Here is a 25387-nt window from a genome sequence, read left to right as displayed (position 1 = left end):
TTGTGAAGTATGAATGGCTAACCTAAAGCATTGAACTGTAAGGGAATCAATGATTTCAGCAATAATTGCAGATTTCCTGTAAAGTTTTAGGTTTTGGGGTCAGTAACCTTGATAGAATATTTACCCAAACCAAAGATAGTTGCAGGCTTCAATAACTGCAGTTATTCTCAAGATAGAGATCAGGTTTTTAGAACTTGCACTCTTTTTAGAATTTGGTTAGTTGAGCTGCCTGGTTATAGTTTCTTCCTTCCAGCATATGGAAATAATAATGACACATTTTGTTGTCATTCCCAGTGTAGATGGGTCTTCCCAGTTCCCAGAGGGCCATACCATTGACAGTTGAGAGGAACCCTTGAGCCATGAACAAAATGGATTGTTGGTGGGCCTTGGAAACAGCTGAGATCTCTTAGTAATGTGCCAAGAGGCTTTGGCCATAAAAGCAAAATTCAGAATATTCACAATTATCTAATTTGATCAAAAGAGAATCTGTCAAAACCATGGTTATCTTTCTGTATCATCTTTCTGGATGAGATGCTTTAGAAAAAAGTGCGAGAATGATCCTGTAATAGGTAGTGAAAATCCTTTCTTATTCCATCCTTTGTTAGTTCTTCCAGACTTTTTGTCAATCTTAATGTTTATGAGCCTTAATGCTGTCTTAGGAAGTTACTTTGATTTCTGCAGTGACACTTAAAATACTGGGGCAAGTAGTATTGCGCTTACTTTTTCTCTTACACAATCATGGTGCCTTTTTGGCACTTTGAGCCACAGATGCATGCAGAGTGTGCACATCAAAATAATTTTCTTGATCTGATGGCTGTTTTAGAATCATGTAGTGTGGGTTTATAACACAGTTAAAAACCACAACAGTCTTGAATTTCTTCATCTTGTGAACTGTGTATGCAGATAATTTTTAAGTTCCCTTGAAGTTTCTCATAACCCTGTCCTATTCTTAGTAATATAAACTACGTTGCCCTCTGTATTTCTGCCCCCACCCCACTTCCTCCAAACCAAAGAATTGTATACTAAATACTGCCTGCAAAAGGAGATTGTGAACCTGAATAAAAATCAGGACAAAAAATTGTCAGGATAAAGATCCTCCATTCACCTCTGCTCTTTGAATTAATCTTTACAGATTTTGATTTGTAAAACTCTGTATTATAGATGTATTACTCTGAGTTACGTCACTCGGTAATATTTTTATATTCCTTAATACAACCTTCAGCAACACCTTAGGCCTTTTTATACACTATTGTAATAACTCCTTTCAAGTCTTTCAAAAGATAAGAATATAGTTTGCGAAGCTTCTGCGGGTTGGTTCACATGGCTAATGAGTTTTATTTTAAAGTGATTTTATTTTAAAGTCATGAACAGTCCTCTGGATGTCCTTTGGAGTCCTTTCTGTATACACCTGTTTATCATTTGTTCTCCACCTTGGACACTACCACGTAAAATACAGTGCTAGCAAATATATGTAGATAGCTCCTGTTAATGTTGTTTCCAAATACAGATCTGATGCATGGTGGGCCACTGACAATACTTACGCGTTTTCACATCTTAGTCTAACTCATATTTTGTATTTAAAAAAAAAAAAAAGGCTTTGAGGTGGGAATCTTCATGCAGATCTCTAAAGCAATGACTTAGTATGAAGAAAATGATTGTTTCTGTCATACCTCTGTCAGTCTCGTTTGCTTCATTCCTTCTACTTTTCCTTTGGGGCTATCCAATGGGTCCCATTTAACTTTCAAAGTTTTCTCCTTGTGGTACAGCTGAGAAGTCAGAAAACATGGACACATACAGACACGTTCATATAGGTTTTCCTATGTATTTTTTTTCTGCCTGCTGTAGTGTATCTTCATTGTCATTGCAAGGTCAGGTTTCTCTCAGGTTTTTGCAGTTTGGTCATTGAGTGGTGAGGTTTTTTGTTTAGTTTTTGTTTCTAATACATTTTTGTTGAGCCTTGTATACTTCTATATGTCATTGCTTTCACTGGACCTTTATGGATTTTTATGGCCTTTATTTTAGGTCTGTATCTATCTGGTTAGCTATATATTCTCATTGCATTCTCACTCTGTGAAGATAGTGACAAGTCAATTTTTGCCACCTTCTACTTTTGGATGTTGAATCTCATGGTAGTGTTGTCCTTTATAGTGATTTCACTGTTGCGAATTCTTCAATTTACTTCTGTCTGCAAATTAAGAATATTCTCCTCTTGTGAGCTGTAAAACAAGCTTTGAAAGCTTTGACTGCTTTTGAGAAACTATTTGTCTAAAGATTGTTTTGGTCTAGATATATAGATTCAGTATTTGGCTGTCCCAATAAGAAACGTCATGGTTAGCAACAGCACCATTTGCATGAGTAATGGATAACCTTTGCCCTAGAAGAAAAGTCTGCTAATTGTCTTAGACCGGAATATCCAAACCAATTGTAAACTGTGAGGTAAAAGTCCAAATAGGAAAATACCACCAAGTAAAGCTGAGTCTTACGTGCTCATCCCTCAGATTTCCATCTGCAAAGCTGCAAACTAGAAGCAAAGCATGATTCATGATCTAAAGAATACCTATTATCTGCTCAGCACAATTGAAGAGTTACTTGTCTGCTTTTCTTGCATGACTTTGGAAATAAATCTCTCCTCTAGTACAGCTTTTTATAGAGGAAGATTTTTTTTTCTTAACTTCACATTGTTGAAAATATGTTTCTTAGTTGCTTCTAGCTCAGCTTAAGTAAATAAAGGCAATTAGTGGTACTCTTCTTATGAGAAGAATCATATTTGATACTACAACAAAGATGGTCTCTCTGAAGCAATTCCCTACTTGGTGCTGAAATTAGTTATCGGATCATATGGTGTATGGTCATACCAGATACTACTGCAGCCTTTCTACTTTGTATAGATATCACCTGGAATTAGGTTCCTGTTGTTACAACTTTTACACAGGCCAGTTAATCTCCACTGAAGAAAGATTCACAAGATTTTTGGTCTTGGAGTAACTGATTACTGTGCATGACAATCCTAGAATAAGAAAAAAAAAAAAGCCATTTGTATTGGTAGTGATTCAGTATCACTGGCTGAAGTATTTACATTCTTAGATGTGCACTGAAAAAATCCTACTAAAATATGCCACTGGGAGGTTGAGGGTTTTCCTCCCATTGTGTAGTCAAAGAAAAGGAGTAATCTTTTGAGGCCCTTCAAAAGGACAGTGTGTCACTTAACACTTTCAAGCTTAATCTCTAGGCCTAGGCGTTCAGTATCTCATTTCTTTTTGCCTAGATAGTGAATTTGGGAAGTTACGTTATGATGACAGTTACGTTTAGGAAAGCTCACCTCCATATGAGCAAAAATCTGTCTCAAGAGAAATACGTTTTGGTTCGATGTTAAATCAGTAGAAATCTGTGCTGTGTGGGGCTGTTTGTTTTAAGTTATGAGTCTGTCACACTTCTTGTAAACATAACCTGGTGCCATAACGTCTTTACTGCAAATTTATCTCTATTTGTACCTAACATGCAAATTTGTCTCTATCCAGTGTCAAGATTATTGTTTTGAGGACTCATGCTTACAGGTTGGCGGTCTGGCAGAGGAGGAAATGTTCCTGTTAATTTTCTTGGACTAATATTGCGCTTAGCTCTCTTGTCAAATAACAAATTATATGCAAGTTATGTGCAGGTCTTGGTCACGTATGGTTTCATGAATGTACAAGCTGCTTTTTTGGGGAATAAAATCGTTTTGTCACTTTTTCAGACTAATGTATTGTCACATTGCCAGCAGATGTAGACAATTTGCCTTCTAGGCAAAAAAAGCAAATTAATGCAGATAACTTCTTTCTAAAAATCAGACTTCTTATTTTAAATGAGGAGGTAGTAGCTGCATGTCAGATTATAAAGTCTACCTGCTGCTAAGTAATTGTTTGTTCCCCTTGTTTTCTTCATTGTAGTCTGAGGTTAGCTTTACTAAATGAAGCAAAAGAGGTGCGAGCAGCAGGATTGCGAGCCCTCCGCTATCTTATTCGAGACTCCAGTATTCTCCAGAAGGTGCTAAAGTTGAAAGTGGATTACTTGATAGCCAGGTAATTTTTCTCTTCCTTCTTGTTGTAAATTGTTCAATTGTAAATAATTTACTTTTTCATGGTTGAGACAGGTGAGAAAAGGTGCTTTCATATCCTCTGATGTTCTTGATATGTACTTTTATAAAAGCCTTTTTTCTTCAATATGATCGTCCTTTAAGAATAGAAGAGTAATACATTACACCAGGTAATCCAAATAAAATGCAGTCCTATTATATGATATATTATGACTAATCTAAAAAATGTCTATGTTTTTCAGTCATAAATGCCATTAATCATAAATTAATCTGTGGTGTTATTACAAAGTTGAAACATCAGTTATTTTAATGTCTTAAGTTGTTTTAAGGGAGTTGTTTTGATATTTTTTTTATTAACATAGTGCTTTCGAGCCTCTAGTACAAAGTCAGGGCTAAGAAGTTCCTGCCCAAGAATTTGTAATCTAAGTATAACCCATGATACAACAAAATAATACCAAAGGGCAAATCAACGAGATAATAAGATAAGCATTATGAGTAGATGTAAATATTAGCATTTCTAGTGCTTCCTGTGTTAAAATCTTGTTGGATTTAATATACTGATATAGATGTATGTGTTTCTCTTCATAAACATACACACATAATCAGTTTTAGTGTGCTGTCTAATTTTGTTAAAAGAACTTTTCTGATCTGAGAACACACACAAAATATGTTGATATGAAACATTGCAAATACTTTTAGTCTCTTTTGAAATGACAAATGCAACTAGCTCAGAAAATATTTGTTGAAGCTGTTATGCCTTGACATTGCATATTTGAGAACATTCTAGTGATTAATTATAACAAAGACAACTGAAAAAAATAGAAATTGAAGCTAATTGGCCATTCATAATGCGTATGCTCTTGCTAAAAGGCAGAATTTTTAAACATCGGTCATAATACTATTTTCCTTTTGTTTATTCAACTGAATAAATACTAATGTGAGATGTTAACAGTTAAGGTAAAAGTTAATGTTGTTATAAACAAAATGTGTTTTTTAACCTATTTTAGGTGCATTGACATACAGCAGAGTAATGAAGTAGAAAGAACACAAGCACTTCGATTAGTCAGAAAGGTAAAATCTAACTATATGTGGTCTTATCAGCTATGCCGGTTAGTTGGCCTTCTCCATCAGCACGTTTTTTTCCAGAGTCTCTAATACCTTATCTTACTTTTTCATGTGAGAAGAAAGTACAGATGATAACTCAAAAGAGAGAGTAAGGCGTAGTGCTGAGGGTTGTTTTGATTTTTAATCTCTTGCCACTGAAATCTTGAGTGGGCTTGAAAAATCCTGCTGAATTTCCTTTGATAGAGATCATACTGGACCAGATTTGGGAAAAACTTATCTAATGATGAATGCAAGAGTATGAGAACCATATTGCTAAGTTACATATAATAATTTAACTTTGTTGTGTAGAGTGTTTCAAGCATCTGTGAATCAAGGATGGGAGATTTTCTGCCATTTGAGAAATGAATTGCCGGAATAATCAGTTGAAGGGATGCTCCTAGCCTCACTGCTTTATCCTTAGAGGTTGATGCTGTCCATAGTTCCTTTCTCAGATGCACACTAAGACATAGATAGTCTTGGCTGGTTACCGTATGGTGTACCCATGGATATGAGATGTTTGAAGCTGTGTTAGCTGCGTTTTCCAGTTCATCCTAGGGAAATTGGCATATACAGCTACTAAAGGTAGTTTTTTCAGGCAATATAGTAGTCTGCCTTTGTACTGGGCTTCAGTGTTCTTTATCGAGCTTATGTTCTTCTACTGACCATCTCAGGAAAAACTGCCAAAGACTTGAGTAAAGTTTGAAGTAGTTGGAAGAATGGTTCCCCAGGAGCACTGTGTGTGTTTCATCTTTTTTGTGTGTATATGTATTTTTACAGAATAACAGTTGCACCAAAAAGAGAGTTCTAAAGCTTAAATGCCACCAGCACCCCAAACCCAAACAAACAAAAACCCCAACCATAAAGAAATGGATCCTTGAGGAAGTTGCAATGTATAAAAGTGCTTTGCTAATCTGCTTTGAAAAAAGAGCTTCAATGTAGAGCTAGTGTAACTTAAATCAGAAGGTGGAATGGAAACATATTTAGAATGAATTGGTTTTGTTTGAGTCAGATATTTGTCCTCATTATTCTTGGACTTTTTGAGTGTTTACTAGTTGAGCAAAAGCTTCTGTCTTGCTTGAAAGAAACAAAGGAAAGCAAGAAGAATAAACCCATTAGTTTGATTTGAAAAAATGATCTTGAAAGATAAGCATTTAAAAAACCACACAGCTAGGGAAATTGGCATATACAGTGCTTTTTGTCTCCATCAATGTAGAAAGATGCTGTGCGTGCAACATACATGCTGTACAGGGATGCTGATGGTTCTTTGATGCTTAGAACTATGCTGATGAAAGAAGCTTTCTAATGTCTTTTGCTACCTAGAACATCCTTTTTTCTTAAAGGACAATGTTATACAAACAAAAAGCCACCCAATCTGGCTACCAGTAAAGTTAACACCTTCTTCATGTCCTGTCTGGGCTAGAGCAGTTAAGGATGGATTAGCATAGAGCAGTCAGTACTTGAGAAACTCTCCGAGACACAGATCCTGAATGGTACATGCTGTATTTTCATGCTTTTTGTTACCCTGCTCTTGCCCTTTTCCCATATCTCTTAATCTCCCTCGATATCTCAGACTCAGTGGTTTGACACCAGAATTCATAAAAGAATGTATGAAGGTCTAGAAGAGGAGAATGAATGGCAAATAAAACAATGAGAGTTAATTAATTTGTGCAGGAGGTAATCTAGTGTGAGCCATGGAAGAGCTGAACTGAGTTCCACCAGCATCACAGAACTATTGTTTTGCATTTCAAAGTCTAGATGCAATTCTTTAACCTCATTTTTGATAGCAAAAATGCCTATGTAAGAGCAGCATAGGTATCTAAACTTTAAAATTAAAACATTCTGTCACCTTCCTCTCTTTTCATAGAGTAGGAGAACAAAATTTGAAATATTAATCCTATTTTATAAACTTATAAAAGACATTTTATTAAAAAATTATAAACTTGTTTTTAAAATGTGCAGGCTGAAGTAGTGTAGGAAGAAAAAACAAAGTTTTTAATTTTGGTTTCTGATTGATTGTGAAGGCTTTGAGTGCTCCCTGTCTGTTTTGACTGTAATGATCTCTAAATTTCCTAGCAAGAGCTTTGCAATTTAGCAGCGTCTTCAGCCATGAGAAGGATGGCATAACGTTGCTTCAGAAGGCATTTTTCCATGAAATAGAAGTTAATAAGACCTTTTTTTAATTAATAATTTCATAGGCAAGGTATTTTATTTTCAAAGCAGAAGTCAAGGTTAGGTACAGTATGAACCACCTTCTTCCTCTTTTTTAAAGGAATCTGTAAAGACCAAATTCATAGTCTTTACTTACTTCATTGTAGCTGCTTGTAAGTAGCCTTGCATCACCTGTCCTCAGTCTTTAGAACTGAATTTCAATACCTAAAGCAAAATGAAAGCAAATGCAAAAGCTTGTATTTATTCTACTAATGTACTTGGAATTGAATATTAAAAGAAAGAAATCTTTACTACTTATGTCTTAAAGCTAAAGAAAACAATGAAGCAGACAGCCTTAAGAGGCTGCTTCTTATCTTTGCATTAGGTACATGCCAATATCAGTAGAAAAAAGGTTGTAATTTTGTAGAGTGGGTTGATACACCCGTTCTATTGCTAATTCTTGTTACTTCATGCTATTGTAAAAGTGAAAGACTGTGTGGGTGGGGAAGAGTTTGTTTTTTCTTTAGAGTTCTGTCTTAAAGCTTCCTGTTTAGTGGGTGACAACATTCTGTATGACAAGAAGTGTCTCAAAAACATGTATTAAAAATCAACTTGTTTAAGTGTTCCAATATATTTGTCATAATGATTCATCCTTTCTCATTTTTACATCCTCTGCAAAGAAGGTGAAACAATTCCCTTTCTCTGAACAAATATTTGTAAGACATCTAAGGGAGCTGTATAATTAATACAGGACAAAGCAATTTTGGAAAAATAATGAAGATAAGCCTACTTTTGGAAAACTAGCCTTAAGGTTTTTAGGTATTTGATGGATATTGAGGTGTGTTTTTTTTTTTTTATTTCTCACTCTTATTTATTAGTAGAAAAATATTTGACATGGGTGAGTGGGCTATAACACATTGCATTGTTCTTTTTTTAAGCAGTCAGACAAAAACCCTACTTCCTCTTTAGTAATACATCTGTTTAGTGATGTTCTTGTTCCGTTGTATAGAGGGTATGTGTATTTAATTTTCACAAATTGTGAAAAATGTGAATAGCTACTCAGCCTTTGTAGTCAAAGCCTCGTTTTGGGGACGATGAGGAGTCGTGGTACTGCTTGGTTGTTTTGGGGTGGGTTTTTTTGTCTTTAGTGTGTGTACAGGGTGTTGCTTCTTAATCTGATGTAAATTCTGATTGTCCTGAACTAGCAGCTGAGGATTTCCATGGTGCAGGACCTTTTCAGTAGTGTAAGTGAGCGTTGGCTATTCAAATCTGTTCATCTATTCTGACAAATTTTTTTGGTTAAATAATGACTTGATTAATGGACACAGGTCTTGTTTTCATCTTTGCTTTCCACTTTTAATGTGTTTTAAGGGGGGAGGGGGAGGTGTCTGTTTTGTGCCAGAGCTGTATAACTTACGATGAAGTTGAATTACGCTGCAATTCTAGGAAGATCAGATTCTATGCAAGAGGATATAGGGTTGTTACTGACAGTAGCCTTCCAAATACTACAGCACCTTCTTTGTTCACTGCAATCTAAGGATTTCTCTGCGAAACAGGAGGTTTTAGTCTTAGCTAATTAAACAGTTAAATAGATATTGAAGAACTTGCTGCGGTATGAATCAATCTTCTGGAAGAGTTTTTAATCTACTCCATGTCATTGGATAGCATTCTTTGCCAGTAAAGACATTTAAAAAATTTGAAAAAGACAGTCATAGTTCTCTTTGGAACAGCCACTTTTAACCCTTTGCTATTACGATTAAATAATGTAAAAATAAAAAACTGAAGAACGAAGAGAATGATTACTTGAGAAACAAAGAATTTCAAGAACAAAAGGAATAGTTTTGAGGATTCGCCAGTTACAGCCAAGTATTATATGGAGTGGTCTGTCTGGTTGTATCTGGGAAACAGAATGCTGATGAATCTGTGAGTATATTTAGAGAAATATTATGAAGAAACTAGAGGGCTTTTTCTTTCATTTTTGGCAGATGATCACTGTGAATGCTTCATTGTTCCCAAGTTCTATTACTAATTCTTTGATAGCAGTTGGAAATGATGGTCTTCAAGAAAGAGACAGAATGGTTCGAGCATGTATAGCCATTATCTGTGAACTAGGTAAGATAACAAAGCTAATTAAGACAAATTTTGACATGGTTGTCTTTAGTTTTCTATGAGATTATTTTCTCTGGGTTCATATTAAATAGATTTTATTCAAATAATTAAGGGTATTTGTTTAATAATGAACTTTATGTTACATGTTTTTAATGTCAGTTTCATGGGTTTTAGTCATTAGTTTGATATAAACCAAAATCACTTTAACTTAAAATCAGAATCTCTTTAAGTGAAGTACCTGAAGATTTCAAGTGCTGTTCTTTCCTTTAAGACTTGCAATTTTTCATTTACCTTAAAAACTTTTCCCTGCTGTGATTGATGTTTTTAAAAGTAATACAGTGGAAGTAGGGAGAATTCCATACATGTGATGCTGACAAATGTACAAGAGTTCAGAGAACTACAAAACATCTTCCTTTAAAAATTTTTACAGTGGGTTCTGTGGTTAGCTGGCTTCTGGAAGTCAGTATTTCTATCCAGGTAAATATCCAGGTAAAAGGCTATCTGAATAGTGGTTTATACTAACTCGCTATACTTGTATGTGGATGCTGACTTTTAAAGGTTGTTTTTTTTGTTTTGTTTTTTTTTTTTTAAAATCAATCAGTGAGAAATAACTTCAGCAATGTTTTCAAGTTACGAGCTTATGTTTTCAAGAAATAAACAGCTGTTACTCTTTGATATTATAGCATAAATATTTTATCTGTGTCAGTCCACTGAAGCACAAAACCTTTTTGTGGGGAAATCCAGAAACCACTGTATGGAAACTTTGTGGGAAATAACTTGTGAAGTGGCTGCCCAAAGGTGACTGACCAGTATTTTTGTTCGTGGTAAATTAATCCAAAGTCTCGACTCATTTCTAATGTCAGTCAGTTCTATTAAAAGCTTTACATGTGCCTCAGCAGTATTCAGGAAGAAAAAGATATACATACTAAAGAGATGAGAAGTTTGTCATCTTGGAAGCAGTGAAATGTTTTCTTTCCTATCACTGGCCAAAGTGACACATTTTTCTTTATTTAGCACTTCAGAATCCCGAGGTGGTGGCTCTTCGGGGTGGTTTAAGTACCATCTTGAAAAATGTGATTGATTGTCAGCTAAGCCGAATAAATGAGGCTCTGATAACTACAGTTTTGCACCTCATTAATCATCCAAAGACCCGACAGTATGTGCGAGCAGATGTAGAATTGGAGGTGGGTTCAGTTTTACTTGTTTAGTGACAGAACATTGTATTACTACTGAAAATGTTTAACTGTCATCTCAGATTTCACCGTCTGTTAGTGCAAAATGTTTAAAATACAACATTTTAGACTAAGAACATAATGATTTATAAAGCAGGAATAAAATGGTAGATTGGAGTGGGACTGAGAAAAGGGTAAGATCCATTTGGCTGTATTCTCACGTGAAAGTAATGCATGTCTTTCTTTTGTTTAGCGAATTTTAGCTCCTTACACAGATTTTCACTACAGGCATAATCCAGACACAGCAGAAGGACAACTCAAGTAAGTTAGTGCTGCGACTTGTGCTACCAGTTGTGTTCATGGTATTGCAATTAAGCTATTTTTTTTCCAAAGTAAAAATAAAAACAGTGACCTAATACTAAACTACTTGAACTTGAATACAGTAGGTTGCAACTTCCTAAAATACTGTTAAGCACTTCAGATTTAAAAGGACTTGCTAAGCCTAGAGAAGGGAAGGTTGGGGGGCACTCTCTCCCAAATAGCAGTCTTTCTAATACCAATGAAGATTTTATGAAGAAGATGTAGCCGGGGCCCTTGAATAGTGGTGAAAGGTGGGAGGATAAGAAGCAGCAGAGCAAAATTGAAACGAGAAGTTCCAACTTGATATAAGGGCGGGGGTGGGGATTTTCTGTGAGGCCAGTCAAGTCTTGGAACAGGCTGTCCAGAGAGGTACTAGAGCCTTCATCCTTGAGAGTTTCTAAGGTCCAGCTGGATAAAGCCTTGAGTGTGTGTGGTCTCATAGCTGACAACTTCTTTGTGCAGGAGTTTGGACTAGAGACCTCCTGAGATTGCTTCCAACTTGAATTATTGAGGTTTTTTTAATTACCAAGTGGCATTAGATGGTTAAGTCTGGGTAACTGACTAAGGTCCAAATCTTTAGGTCCCTGCTGCAGACTCACTGTTAGTGGAGATGCAGAGTCATTCATCTGACCACATCTAGGTGTTTACTTTATGATGTTATCCTACCATGGAAACTCCCCTGAAAAAATAAAACCAACAATACTTAAAAATTCCTTATAGGATGTGTATTGCATAATACACATAAATAGGTATACACACATATATGCCTATATAAAAGATTACTCTTACCCTGGATTTTGTCCCCCACCTAAAATTTCAGTTAACTACTTTTTACTTGCTATATTAGTAACACTGTTTGTTTTACAGTACTTAACTGTATTGTGACATCTGTTATTCTGATGACAGGGAGGACAGAGAAGCACGATTCCTAGCTAGTAAAATGGGAATAGTGGCAGCATTTCGGTCATGGGCAGGTAAGATTTTTTTTTGTTTGAAGCTGCATGATTAGAAGGGGAATTTTACTTTGTAGTACGAAAAAGCAGTTTGTTTAAACACAGAATCTGTCTTATTTGTGTCTTAATTTCTACTAATACCTTCCTACAATGCTACTATGATGTGTTTTGATATTGTAAAAGTGGAGAAGACGTACATAGTTTTCTTTGACTAAGTCTACTGACAAGATGCAGCTTTTTTCCTGCCCCATAGAGAATACCTTATAAGCTGTGTCTTGATGGACGTACTTGACATTTGATGGGTGAGAGGGTATTGAAAATAGCAATATAAGAATTTGTCTTTGAGATGGTTCTCCCACTGTAAATAAGTCTTTGTGTGAAGGGATACCAACAGAATGGTTTCATTAGCACCTGCTTTTACCAGGTGCCATAGCCAAGGAGAAATTGAAGATGGACGTAGTTTGGGGTTTTTCATGTAGAAAACAGGGGGTTTGTATTTTTCTGAATCCTTCCTCTGCAATTTTACAATATCTAACATGAAGATACTGCATCAGGGACTGTTTATTCTTTTAGTCAAGGCGATGTCTTGCAAATAAACTAAATCAGTTGATATGACCATTAAGCAAAATTTTGAGTAGGATTTTTACAGGCTGTACGTAGGAAAGATTCAGATTGTATAGAAGGCCTTTTTTCTTTGTAAGACTATTTGCTTTATTTTTAATGTGCTAAAAGTCATCACTAAGCTTAATTTAATGTCCAGGTTTCCTTCAAAAGCTTCTCATGTGTTCTCACTTGCTTGTGGAGAAAACTTCTAGGAAGCACTTTCTGATAGGAGTATAGCTGCATTTTCCCTTACTCAGGCACTTAGAACTAATAGCGTATGCCTGAAAGTTCAAGTGACCAAAGAAACAATTGTCTTGGAATATGTTACTTGCCATGGCACTTTCACTTCTACACATTCATCCTTTTTTATATTACTTGTTATGTTGAGGACTCACATTTTAAATGTTTTTAGTACAAAAATGTTCTTACACTGTCAGTCTTCCCAAAGGACATGTAGCTGAACCAGGCTTGAGGGTATTATTCTTGGTATTCTTTTGGCTTTTCGGTTGGGTTTTTCGCCTGTCTGTACAATCTGTTGTGTTCTACCGTTCTGCTCTCCGTATTTTGCAGGCCGGGTTATTCTTCAGAGCTGATGGTTACTATGTCCTCTATCCTTATGTGCAGTAATGGCTGCATGCACCCAAATCTATTCCTGCATTGCAGTTAGAATGTGGTTGCTATATGCTCTTGGGAAAGGTCTCTGAGGTGCACTGTGGGACATATTTATATGCCCTTAGTGTGTCTGTGGCCACATGTACATGTCATAAGTTTTTGCGACATGGAGGTTTTGTAACTGAGGATGAGTAGAGGATATTTTTCATCTTTTAGTAATTTTTAATAAATAATGGATCGGGTGTATTTATGATATGTAAGACAAAAAGATGTACAAACCTGAGTTATTCTTCATTTAAAGTTGGATTTTTGAGAAACTTGTTTGTTTTCTGGATGGCATATTTCTGTTAGTTTTCATTTGTGAAGTATGAAGGGAAACGGTCAAGGAAATGAGCAAGGTTACTGTCTTTGCAGCTACGTTTTTGATGAAGACACTGTATACAAAGTGAGGCTGAAAATCAGTGTAAGCTTCAGGTGGTATCCTGCAACATGAAGAAAGAATTTGAAGGTTTTCTCTATTAATATTGAAATATTAAACTAATTGATTCAAAGCACAGTGTTAAAGGACCAAATTATAAGAGAGGCTCTGAGATTTTGTGCAAAGTTAAATATACTGGGTTGAAACTTCTGGAGATTGAACACTGATCTTTCGGGAAAAGATGGTTTATATCAGTGCACAGAGAATATTATTCCAAGTAAGTTTAAACTTGCTGTTTAGAATTCAGCTGATACTAAAAGTAACTGAATAATTTGTTAGGTCAAGTTACAGTTTTTGATGGAGAAACTTCTCACAGTTCTACCAAGATGATGCAAGTATTTCAGGTTTAAAGTTCGTTCTTTATTGAGAATTTTGTCTTTTCTTTCTACCAGTTCTTGCATGTAAATGTTGGGTTTGCAGGTAATTTGAAAACACTTTTCACAGTAGAAAGAGCTATAATTCTAAATGAGAAACTTTTGTTTTATGGATTGGATTTTATGGATTTTATTATGGATTGGAAATTAGATGACACTATAAAATGTCATAAAAATAACAGATGTATAAAAGATGACATTACAAAGGTGAAAATATTTATGATTAGTAATTTTTGTCATCTGTGCTTGTACTCAAACTGGAAATCAAATTTAACAACGTGTCTAATGCTTTTTTTGCTTGGTGAGGGAATATTGTAATGTATTTAATGTTTTCTAGGTATTATCAGCCTGTGCAAACCTGGAAATTCTGGGATTCAGTCTCTTATTGGGGTACTCTGTATACCAAATATGGAAATACGGGTAGGTGGTAAATATTTAGGCCTGTTGTAGGAATAATATTAAATGTTTTAATTAATATATTCTTAACATGTTAACAATTTAGTAGTTTAAACACAGTCTCCAGTTACAAGACCCCTGTCCTCAAGTTTATTTGACCCCCAAGTTCAAGTCTATAATTCCATTATAAAATTCCTGTGAGAATGGAAGCACACCCTATATGTCTGAGATGAGGGAATGGAGGAGAGAAAAGTACATAAATTAATTTTTACTCTGTTCATGAGTCAAAGCAAGTTCACAGTAAGATGCAGTTACAAGCTTAATGCATAATAAACAGAGTTGAATCAGAGATAAATAAGAAATGTTTCTTCCCAGTTTACCAATTAAATCAAGAAGTTGATGGTGGCAGCAGTACCTGTTCTAAAAATCTGGAATCTAAGTAGCCTGAACTTCTGTAGAATTCACAGTGACAATGAGGCACAGTTCTAAAGTAAACAAGCCCCTTCCCTTCTTCTCTTCCCCAAATTATTTCAGTTATGCAAATAAGCATGTTATCAAAAAAGAAATGCTGGGAGAAATACACCAATTTTAGCACTCTATAGAAATCTGAACTTCAATACTAATTTTGAACTAAAGACAATTTTTTTAAATTTTTTTTTTTTTTTTTGCTAGCGAGGTCTGCTTGAAGTTCTCTATGATATATTTCGTCTTCCTCTCCCTGTTATTGCAGAAGAATTTATTGAGGCACTTCTCAGTGTAGGTAAGTATTTGGAACCGGGTCACATGAAGTCTGTCTGTCTGAGCTCTTCTACAAATTTAAACCCTTCACTGTCTCCTCTATATTGTAAATTACATCAATATTAACTGTCTCATTACTGTATTCATTGGGTGCTCTGAAATCCTGGATAAAATTCTTTATTAACTATTAAGTGGTGTCAGTTTGATAAAAGATGAGCAGTGGAGCATAACGGAGCATTTGCAGAAAAGACACTGTAAATACTTTACTACAAATTAAACTTCTTTGAAGTATTGGAAGCATTAGTAATGTAGAAGTGCTAGTGAATGTTACAGAAAAGGTACTAAATAGAGTCTTTTCTATATATTGTGTATCTGCTAGCTATCTGCACTCGGCTTTAGCAGACTTTTACTTTTCCTAGGGCAAGTGTATGCTCTTTCATGTCTTTATATTTAGTGGAATTAGTCTTTTACCTTTAGAATCATTCACTTGTAAACACAAGGGTACCCGCTGCTTTGTCACACAGTACAAAGTATAAGGCCAAAGGAAGCAAGTTTCAGCCTTTAATGTTCCAGCAACTCTCTTCTCCAAACTCTGGTTATAAATGTTTTGTTGTGCAGTTGATTATAAAAGCTTAATCCTTGTTCCACCCGCATAAGTAAATAAATCATTCTTTGTTGTGAACTTGCTACTTTGCAACATATGGATGTACATTTTTAAATTTCAGTTATTATGATATTTTCTGTTAAACAATGTGTTCATGAAGTGGAAATATCATTATTTTGATTGATACTTAGATACAATCTTTGTCCTAGCTCTGAAGTTAGTCTTACCTTTGTTCAGGAGTGTGGATTAGGTGGCTTTTAAGAGATCTCTTTTGACAAAGTATTCTATAATTTGAAAACTGAAATAACAGATTGGCAAGAGCTATTATTTACATACTGACAACCATTAAAATAACACTATGAAATCCAGTGTTATTACCATTGTCCTTATGGTCTTGTTCTAGATCCAAGTAGGTTTCAGGACTGCTGGAGACTTTCTGATGGCTTTGTAGCTGCTGAAGCTAAAACTATATTACCCCATCGAGCCAGATCAAGGTGAACATTTTATGAACTTAGTCTAAGCCCTTGTTTTTGTTTTTTTTGTAGTGTTGGCAAAATATTTGTTGTTTTCTTGCAGACACAATAAAAATGAACTTTCTAAACTCTTTCCATACTTTTTTGCTCCATAGGCCTGATCTCATGGATAATTACTTGGCTTTAGTACTTTCAGCTTTTATTACCAATGGACTTCTAGAGGTAACTAATGACTTTAAATTTTAATAAGTGCTTGCTACTTTTTTGCTATCAACATTAAAACGAGATTTTTTACATTAAATGGTGTAATAATTTTTTAACTTTTTGAAGGGTCTGGTTGAAGTGATCACAAGTAGCGATGACCATGTATCTGTTAGAGCAACTATTCTTTTAGGAGAACTTTTGCACATGGTAAGTAAAACTTTTTGCTGTGTATAAATAGTATTAGTAACTAACTGTAAATAGCTATTTCCTATTATATCTTTGAATTTGTGTTACAAACTTGGAACGTCTACTTTTCATCAGAATAATGGGTTAATGTACATTACATCTTTTTGGCAATTCATATACTAAAACCAGTATGAATCAATAGGAAGGCTGTTTGGAAAGTATTGAAAGTGCTAGGGGTTCTGCTCCAAGGATAATCCTCAGCTCTCAAACTCTCACCAATACACTTCCTCGCCTCTGTAGACGGTTGTATTTATAAGCTGGAGTCCTACAAGCTCACTCACCAGTTACTGTGTTTGGGAAAGGACCATTGCTGATTTTTGCTTTTCTTAGAACGATGGTAGCCCTCTGGCAACATGGTTTGGCTTTCTGCCTCACAGACTAGGCAGATGAAATTTTTTTCATGTTCAGCTGGATGTGGCTGTGGCACTTGGAGTTGCCTGAATGAACAATATCAACTTGGTGGCATGCTCTTAGCACTTCTGTGGGTAGCCCCTGCTACAGAGAAGCTGAGGAGACCTTGCTTCGTTCTGCGTCTCTCTACCTAACCTATCCTTTACAGTAGCTTCTCTCTCTTAACCTAAACCATTTTGGTATAGAGATGATGATGCTGTTTCCTATGCAGTCCAGTGCTGCCTCTCACCCTCCCAAGGACCTGTTAGTCATGTGAAGTGATACAATTTTACCTTTCTTGCAAATCAGTTATTTAATTTTTCACATCCTCTCTTGATAATAAGCTTAGGGTATGCAGCAGAGCACTTCTTGATGCCTTTTCTTTTTGGTTTTTATTAATCTTTTTTCCAAAGAAACTACTTTATAAGGTATGGTAAAACTGTGAAATACAACTTTGTTCTACAAGAATTTGAATATGGGTTATCAGACAGAGCCTGCATCTTCATATTATCAACTCATTTCAGTGGTGCTTAAAGCTCAAAAAAAATAAAAAGAAATCACAATCTTCAGTTATAAGATTCCTTATTACTACAGTGATTTCAGCATTTCAGATCACCAGCATGGGTCACAACCACAACAAATTTCGTCTCTTCAGTGATTTATTTATTTAAATACTTGTGTAATTTCTTGAGTATTCAGTCAGCCATGGAGTTTAAAAAGAGGAATCTGTAATAATGTATGCTATTTTTCTGGTTTCTGGAATAGTTCTGAATGGGAGCAACTGTTACTGACATTTGAGTCTATTGCAAAGCGTAGGTATTTTTTGGATTCCTGAAGAGGTGATTTATTAGCCAGAGATGACTGTTTATCAAAGTACTGAACAGATATTTGTACTTCTATTTAGTTTTAAGAGATAATTTATCTTCGTTATTGTTTTAGTTTCCAAAAGCATTTGCAGAAATACCTCTGTGTCCCAAAATAAAAGCAGTTAAATGTCTAGTAACTTAGAAAGTTGTGTTAATTGATCAGAATTTTTTTGTGCAGAAAATTTTTAATAGAAATCATCAGCTTAAATGGTATTTCTGATTTTAGATTTTTTTAGTAGTTCTACACACATGACATAAGGATATCTGACACTTTACATGTTTTTGCGTGCTACCACTTGAAAAAACTCTAATGCAAACAGTACAGGTTAGAAGGTTCTGAAATCTTCCAATTGTATTTCAGATTGATTAGCTAGATCAAATATTCAAACTGGTATGTGTAATTATTGCTCTGACATCATGCAAAAGGTAGTTTTGTTGTCATGTTTTTGTGAAAAGTGGTGAATTCTTCAAATGTGGGTCCTAAGGAGGTGGCTAGAAATGTTGCAATAAGTTATTCTAACTGGTCTTTCATTGTTTTTTAGGCAAACACAATTCTTCCTCATTCTCACAGCCATCACCTGCACTGCTTACCAACGCTAATGAACATGGCAGCATCTTTTGACATCATGAAAGAGAAAAGACTGTAAGAGTTCTAAGTTACACTTAAAAGCAAAAACATTTACATCTCCTTTTTCCCCTACAGTTAAGTGAAAACCTACATTGCAAGTTTTGTGGTGGCTGAAAGCACATCTGTCTTTGTTTACTAGCAAGCACGCACATGCATATAGAAATGCTCTGCCACACTTACTAGGGAAATAGTTTTCAGTGCATCACAGAATCACAGAATGATGATGGGGAAAGGGACCTCTGAAGATCTAGTCCAACCCCCCTGCTACAGCAGTTACACCTAGAGCAGGTTGCACAGGAACGCGTCCAGGCGGGTTTTAAATGTCTCCAGAGGCAGAGACTCCACCACCTCTCTGGGCAGCCTGTTCCAGTGTTCTGCCACCCTCAAAGTGAAGAAGTTCCTCCTCACGTTGAGATGGAACTTCATATGTTCAAGTTTGTGCCCGTTTCCTCTTATCCTGTCACTGGGCACCACTGCAAAAAGACTGGCCCCATACTTTTGACACCCACCCTTTAGGTATTTATAGATGTTGATCAGATCCCCCCTCAGTCTTCTCTTCTCCAGACTAAAAAGACCCAAGTCCCTCAGCCTTTCCTCATAAGAGAGATGCTTCAGGCCCCTAATCATCTTTGTAATCCTCTGCTGTATTCTCTTCAGCAGTTCCCTGTCCTTGAACTGGGGAGCCCAAAAGTGGACACAGTACTCCAGAAGTACTGGAGTACATAATTCCAAAAGTGTTTACAGTAACAATTTAGAAATTTGGAAAGAAGGTTTTGATAGTAGATTTCAGAACAATTTTGCATAGATTGCAAGATTTTTACATGAAATTTTTCTTAAATGAACTCTAAGGCACGGTATGACCAAGCAACATCTGAGACATATTCTGTGTGTTTGACCTCTCCAGTGTTTCATACTTCTTTTTCAGCTTTTTGATGCAATTAAGCTTTCAAAACTAAAAAAGCCCATACCAACTTTTTCCTTCTGTTATTGTTTATCTATAGCTAATTAAATAATAGTAGACCAAATTGGTAAGTGGTTATTAGTGTTAAGCAAGAGCAAAAAATGTAATATTGGTATGAAGCTGGGTTTTTGTTGTTGTTTTTTAATAATTTTTTTTCTTCAGAAGAAAATGGTGATCGTAACAATAGTAATTATGTTAAAACTTTTGGGTGATTTTATTTGAAATTTGCACTGATAACTTTTTCAGTTCCTTTCAGTTCCATTTAGATATAAGAATGTATAAACAGAAGTTTTAAATTTAGTGCAGCAATCTCTAGTGGCATGTAGTTAAGCAGTATTAGAGAACTGTTTGGCAGTCGTGGTGCCAATCAAATGAGGTATATTTAGGCATCTGACTCAAAAAAAATGTTTATAGAAGCTTTTTATTCCTTTTGGAACTAGAAATACCTGAATTTTGAGATTTTAAAAATTTATGGGTGTTTTATTTTAGTTACTTTTTAGAATTTCTCTCTACATCTCCTAATCTTGCAATTTAAGCTCTCAAGTGCTCTGTCATAAAATACCATCTCCTGGGTACTTCCCACAATTTAAACCTCCTGAGTAAAAAAGTCAAACAATGTAGTAGATTCACGTGTCTTTAAAATGTGTTTCTGTAACTCAGTGTTCTTGCATTTCTTTGTAGAAGACCATTTAGACCATTCAAATTGTGTGTTGGATTTTTTTCTAATAGTAAATTATAGGAAATGTTTTTGTTTACTACTCTTGCCATTCCTGATCTGCCTTGTCAGATCAGTATTCTGATAAATATATCATGGCTTTCTGTTTTGTCTTTCATTGTATTGTCAGCGATAAATTACAGAACCTTCCTGAGCTGCTACTGTGAAATAAATGCTGCTTGTAGAGTGCTTCCAAGAAACATAGAATCATAGAATGGTTAGAGTTGGAAGGGACCTTAAAGATCATCGAGTTCCAGCCCCCCTGCCATGGGCAGGGACACCTCCCGTGGGAGGTTGCTCAAAGCCCCATCCAGCCTGGCCTGGAACACTTCCAGGGATGGGGCATCCACAGCTTCTCCGGGGAACCCCTTACAGTGTCTCACAACCCTCACAGTAAAGAATTTCTTTCTAGTGTCTAAACTAAATCTCTCCTCTTTCATCTAAAACCATTACCCCTTGTCCTTTCACTACGTTCCCTGACAAGGATTCCCTTCCCATCTCTCCTGGAGGCCCCATTAAGGTACTGGAAGGCCGTTATACGGTCTCCCCAGAGCCTTCTCTTCTCCAGGCTGAAAGAATGATGCCCTTCTGCTTTTTAGTTTTGAAGGCTTCTTGCTTGTCAGTAGGATATTTTGATAGGTGAAAATACAGTTATTTTTCAAAAACAGCATATCTGAAACTCCATCGTGGAATATTTCACTTGGTCAAAGCTGTGGGATGAGAGGAAGGATGAAGAGCAGAATGGATACTTTTGTGGATTACCTACACTAGGTTTTTTGCTTTTTGGCGTGTGTAGACATACCTGATAAAGTAGTAAAAAATCCCATTTTTGTGGAAGAAAGTTATTTAGTAGTAGTATATTTTTTAATTTGGGGATCTTAGTTTCGGTCAACAGTGTATGTTGTCTCATACTCTGAAAAACTGTAAGCCCTGTTACAGATTAAATTTATGTTATTTAGATAAGTGACCATATTGAAAGGTGTTTGTTTGAGGATAATATAAAATAAATACACTCTCCTACGAGAGTGTATGAGAATTCATTCTCGCTCTCCTGCGAGAATTTTTATTTATGAGGAAGAAAAGTAAACTTACCTCCTCATTTTTAGACTTCCTTATTTTATTTGTTCAGCAAGTGGGGGGTGGTGGTAGTGGTGTTCAGCTACCACTGTTTTGTAATTAACTGTTTCTGCCGTTGTCAACTGCCATTTCTATTACTTCTATCTTTTCTTGGAAAACTTGCTACATGCTGTTGCTGAACTGTTTAGATATAAAGAGCAGAAGAGCAGGAAACATACTACTGATACTCATGCCACCCTCTGGGGAAAAAAAAAAAAGAGAATTTATAGGAAATACTTTGTTAGTCAAAGTTGAAGCTAGACCCCTCAGCTCTCAACTTCACAGCAGAATATTGATCTACTGTAAGATCTCACAATACTTTATCAACTTTAACCTTTCAGTGTCTTCTGTGAACTGTGACAGACACCACTGATTGCAGAGTAGAAGAAAAGGTTTCAATAAGGCTCATTCTTCAATACTAGAAATTCTGAAAGATAATTCTCTGTATAATTTCAATACAAGACTGAGGCCTATGGAAGTATGAAAACTTGTATCAAGAAAATTTTCTTTTTATTTGCTTTGCAGTTGTTGGTCATTTCTTTCTTGAACTATGTTTATTTTCTCAAGATATAGCAGTGGCGCTCTATGGTTGCATAACAGTTGCCAAATACTGGTTATATTTTTTTCTATTAGACGAGCAAGTGCCGCACTAAACTGCTTAAAACGTTTTCATGAAATGAAGAAGAGAGGACCTAAACCTTACAGCCTCCATTTAGATCATATTATTCAGAAAGCGATCTCAACACACCAAAAAAGGGATCAGTACCGTGTGCAGAAAGACATCTTTATTTTAAAGGTATTACCATTATTCATGTTTCAAATCTGAATTTTACTTTGTAATTTGGAGACTGCCCCCCAAGCTTCACTCTCTCATCTAATTCAGAGACATTTATGTGATTTCTTTGTAGTGTTTTTTTTGTCATTTAGTTTGTCTTGTAGGTACCTGTGGATACTATATTGCATTTCTAGAAATTGAGTAGTGAAATTGCCATAATTTTTAGTACTTTTAGGACCAATTGCGATCTGTTACTATTACATTCTTAATGCAGTACTATAACCGTGGAATTTACTTTCAAATGCAAATTTCTGTGGAGCATAGCCCTTTTAATGATTGTTACGTGGCCAGTAAGTATATCTTGTGACAAGACTGAAAGAAATGATGCAAGGAAACTTACTGTAGTTTTTCATGTCTGTATTCCAGGATACAGAAGAAGCACTTGTAATGAATCTTCGAGACAGCCAAGTTCTCAATCATAAGGAGAACCTTGACTGGAATTGGAATCTAATAGGGACCATACTGAAAGTGAGCTTAAAAAGGGCGTGATATTATTTCTGTGAAACCGTCTGGAAAAAAGTCTCTATTTCACGTGTGAACTTTGACTTTCTAATATTACTTCTATAGTAAATCCCATAATCTGCTTTATTTCAGAAAATGAGGATCTCTTGGATTTAGTCAGTGGTGATACAGTGTTTTTGTATACAGCTCTTAAACTTTAAGCAAAAGTACAGTACAGTTAATTTCACAAATTTATTAACAAGAATGTATTAAATTTCATGTAACTTCATTTGTATAGAAATAGATGTTACAGAATTAGCAGCTTTAAAGTCATTACAGCTAATACTTCAGACCTCAGTCCAAACTACACAGTTTTGGACTGAGGTCCCAACAAACTATACTGCCTTGTTCAGCTTTGTAGCAGATTTTTTTTATGTAATGTGAGCTGAAGGTTAAGGCTGGAGGTGGGTTGTAGATCAAACTTCAGATGCTTAGATTGAGCCACGTGAAAACTCCAGTAGTTTGCAGTCTCATTGTATGTATTTAACTTCTACAAATACTCCTGTATCATCAAGTTCATAACAAAATTAATTTTTTTTTTACAAAATGAAGGAAACTTTTCATGACAGGGAGGGCATTATCTTAAATATTTTTCAATGCACAGCTTTTAAGGGACTTGCTCCACTTCATTTCACTTTTCACAGGTTTTTTACTGCAGTGATTAGATGTACTGAATTGGTAGATATCTATGATTGCTAATCACAGATTTTTTTTTTACCTTTGATTCAGTATTAATGATGTTATCAACGAACTGGTTTTCAGAATCTCACTGTTAATTAGTCTGTGTCATACTTGGACAGTGGAAGTTTTATGTAGTTGACTACTAAGGTGGTGGGGTTTTTACCTGAAATTTCGGTCAAACTGTCAGTTTCCCTGCTATCTCAGACCTCCCCAACAGTATATTTTCTGGTGTCCTATCAACCAGTTGTTAATGTCTCAAAATCAGGGACTTCTGTCTTTCAGAATGAGAAATCTGTATGTTTTCATGTTTAATTCTAACCACTATTGTTCCTATTAAACCGCACAACACCAGCATAAACTAAAATAACATTATCAGAGTGGTCCATCTTTAGTGCTTGAATGACCAGGATCCAGATTCCAGTGTTTGGACCTTGCTATCTCATGTGGCTACTTGCCTCCCTTTTGTCTCTCTCACAGCCTTATGGCAGTGGAGCATCACCTTTCTAACCACCTCACCACTTGCATCTCATGTGTCCCTTACTGCCTTTTTCACTTGCTCTGCCTGTTGTCTAATCTCCTAAAGTGGCAGTGGTCAGGATGGAGGAATTGCGGCTTTCTTGTTGACAGTAGAGCTTTGTACTGTCTCTGGCAGTGTTACTGGTGCAGTCAGTTTTACTAATCATTAAGTAGTGCACTATATGTCTTAATACTAGTATACCAACAGGAAATGCAAAATTTACCACTTAGGTAGGAGAGAAGAGTGTTTGATGTGCTTTTTTCCATCCCTTCCAAAATATACTTACTAGTAGCAACAAAAATAAACCATAGAGACAACAGATGGGGGTAAAAACAGAGGAACATTTAATAGGAAGAAAGGATAGGTCTAGAAGAGGGTACTAAGACTTCATGTGATCCTTCTTAAAACATCTTATAAGTATCAACAGAGGAGTTTAAGTACCATTTTAATAAGCAGCATTTAAGTGAGCTATAACAGAATGATTATTTTTAAAACAAATCTGATTAATAGTGAAAACAACAAAAAAAAATATTTCCCTATTATGCTCTTTTTTTTATTTGCAGAGAAGAAACGGAGAAAAATTGTTTATTTTTCATTAGCTTTTCATAATTTGCTCTTTTCATTAGGCTTGTGTCCTGGTACAGAGCATGCAACCAATGTTCCCTGTCCTTGGTCCAAGAACAGTTAGATTTTTTTTCCAGAGAAGTGTAGGCTTTGTAATAACATCAGGGTTTTCTATAGGTAGCATTAGATGCACGAAAACTTACACTTCTAGTTATTAAGTAAATATAACTGTAATAGAAATGGGTAAACTTTGGTGACTAATCAAGGACTGATGTATAAGTTGCATATAATGCTGTATTTGCTGTTTTTCTAGTGGCCAAATATAAATCTGAGGAACTATAAAGATGAACAATTGCACAGGTATGTAAAAATTAGGTAGAGTTCCTTTGATGAAATAAATTTGGAAAAACTGGTTTTTAATACTGCAAAAAACTATTCCTTGGATATGTCACATTTCTAAAACTTAATCTCTATATAAGCAGCAGAAATGAAAATTCAGATATTAGGTTACAATATTTGCTTTAAATAAACAGGTCATTAAGCTTTAGTGGTTTCTTTCCTATGCACAGATACTTTATATATCTGTTCCCTTAATGAGAATCCTACCAACTTTGCAAGCATTCTATTTCATTTAAAACCCTAAAGTATTACCTCTTTGATGTTTGATGTCATCACTTGACAACTTGTCTACAGTTGTTCAGTTATATGGTTACAGTTTTCATCAAAAACCAAGAGGAAGTTATTTCTAGTTCCTATTAATGGCAAGGGAAGCATATGTGATTTGAAGAGGAAAAAAAAAAAACACCACCAAAAAAACCAGTTTGCCTCTGGTTCCTTTCCTGTCTGTTTGACATTAGACATTTTTATTACTTCTGTGCATGTGTGGTGTAATAGCTTTACTAATTAATTCTTGGATGATCCTTTTAACATGCATTTTAGAAATTGATTAGATTAAATTCTTTTGAAG

The 25387-nt window shown here is 35.5% G+C and overlaps 1 protein-coding gene across 2 annotated transcripts in view; it reads left to right on the top strand.

Moving 5' to 3' along the window:
- Positions 1 to 25387, top strand: part of RICTOR (RPTOR independent companion of MTOR complex 2) — a 63711-nt gene that overhangs the window by 10548 nt on the left and 27776 nt on the right. For both annotated transcript variants that reach the window (XM_074165732.1, XM_074165733.1), the window contains exons 3-17: positions 3927 to 4058; positions 5080 to 5143; positions 9310 to 9436; positions 10448 to 10617; positions 10859 to 10926; positions 11872 to 11939; positions 14323 to 14405; positions 15054 to 15141; positions 16127 to 16217; positions 16352 to 16418; positions 16527 to 16607; positions 18445 to 18545; positions 21956 to 22118; positions 22524 to 22625; positions 24734 to 24780. In XM_074165732.1, the coding sequence (XP_074021833.1) occupies positions 3927 to 4058; positions 5080 to 5143; positions 9310 to 9436; positions 10448 to 10617; positions 10859 to 10926; positions 11872 to 11939; positions 14323 to 14405; positions 15054 to 15141; positions 16127 to 16217; positions 16352 to 16418; positions 16527 to 16607; positions 18445 to 18545; positions 21956 to 22118; positions 22524 to 22625; positions 24734 to 24780 (1452 nt within the window). The remainder of the gene's footprint in view (positions 1 to 3926; positions 4059 to 5079; positions 5144 to 9309; positions 9437 to 10447; positions 10618 to 10858; positions 10927 to 11871; positions 11940 to 14322; positions 14406 to 15053; positions 15142 to 16126; positions 16218 to 16351; positions 16419 to 16526; positions 16608 to 18444; positions 18546 to 21955; positions 22119 to 22523; positions 22626 to 24733; positions 24781 to 25387) is intronic.

The sequence above is a fragment of the Numenius arquata genome, chromosome Z, assembly GCF_964106895.1.
Source record: "Numenius arquata chromosome Z, bNumArq3.hap1.1, whole genome shotgun sequence".
NCBI lineage: Eukaryota > Metazoa > Chordata > Aves > Charadriiformes > Scolopacidae > Numenius > Numenius arquata.
Note: the sequence above shows the minus strand (reverse complement) of the source record. Positions and strands in the feature narration are given on the sequence as shown.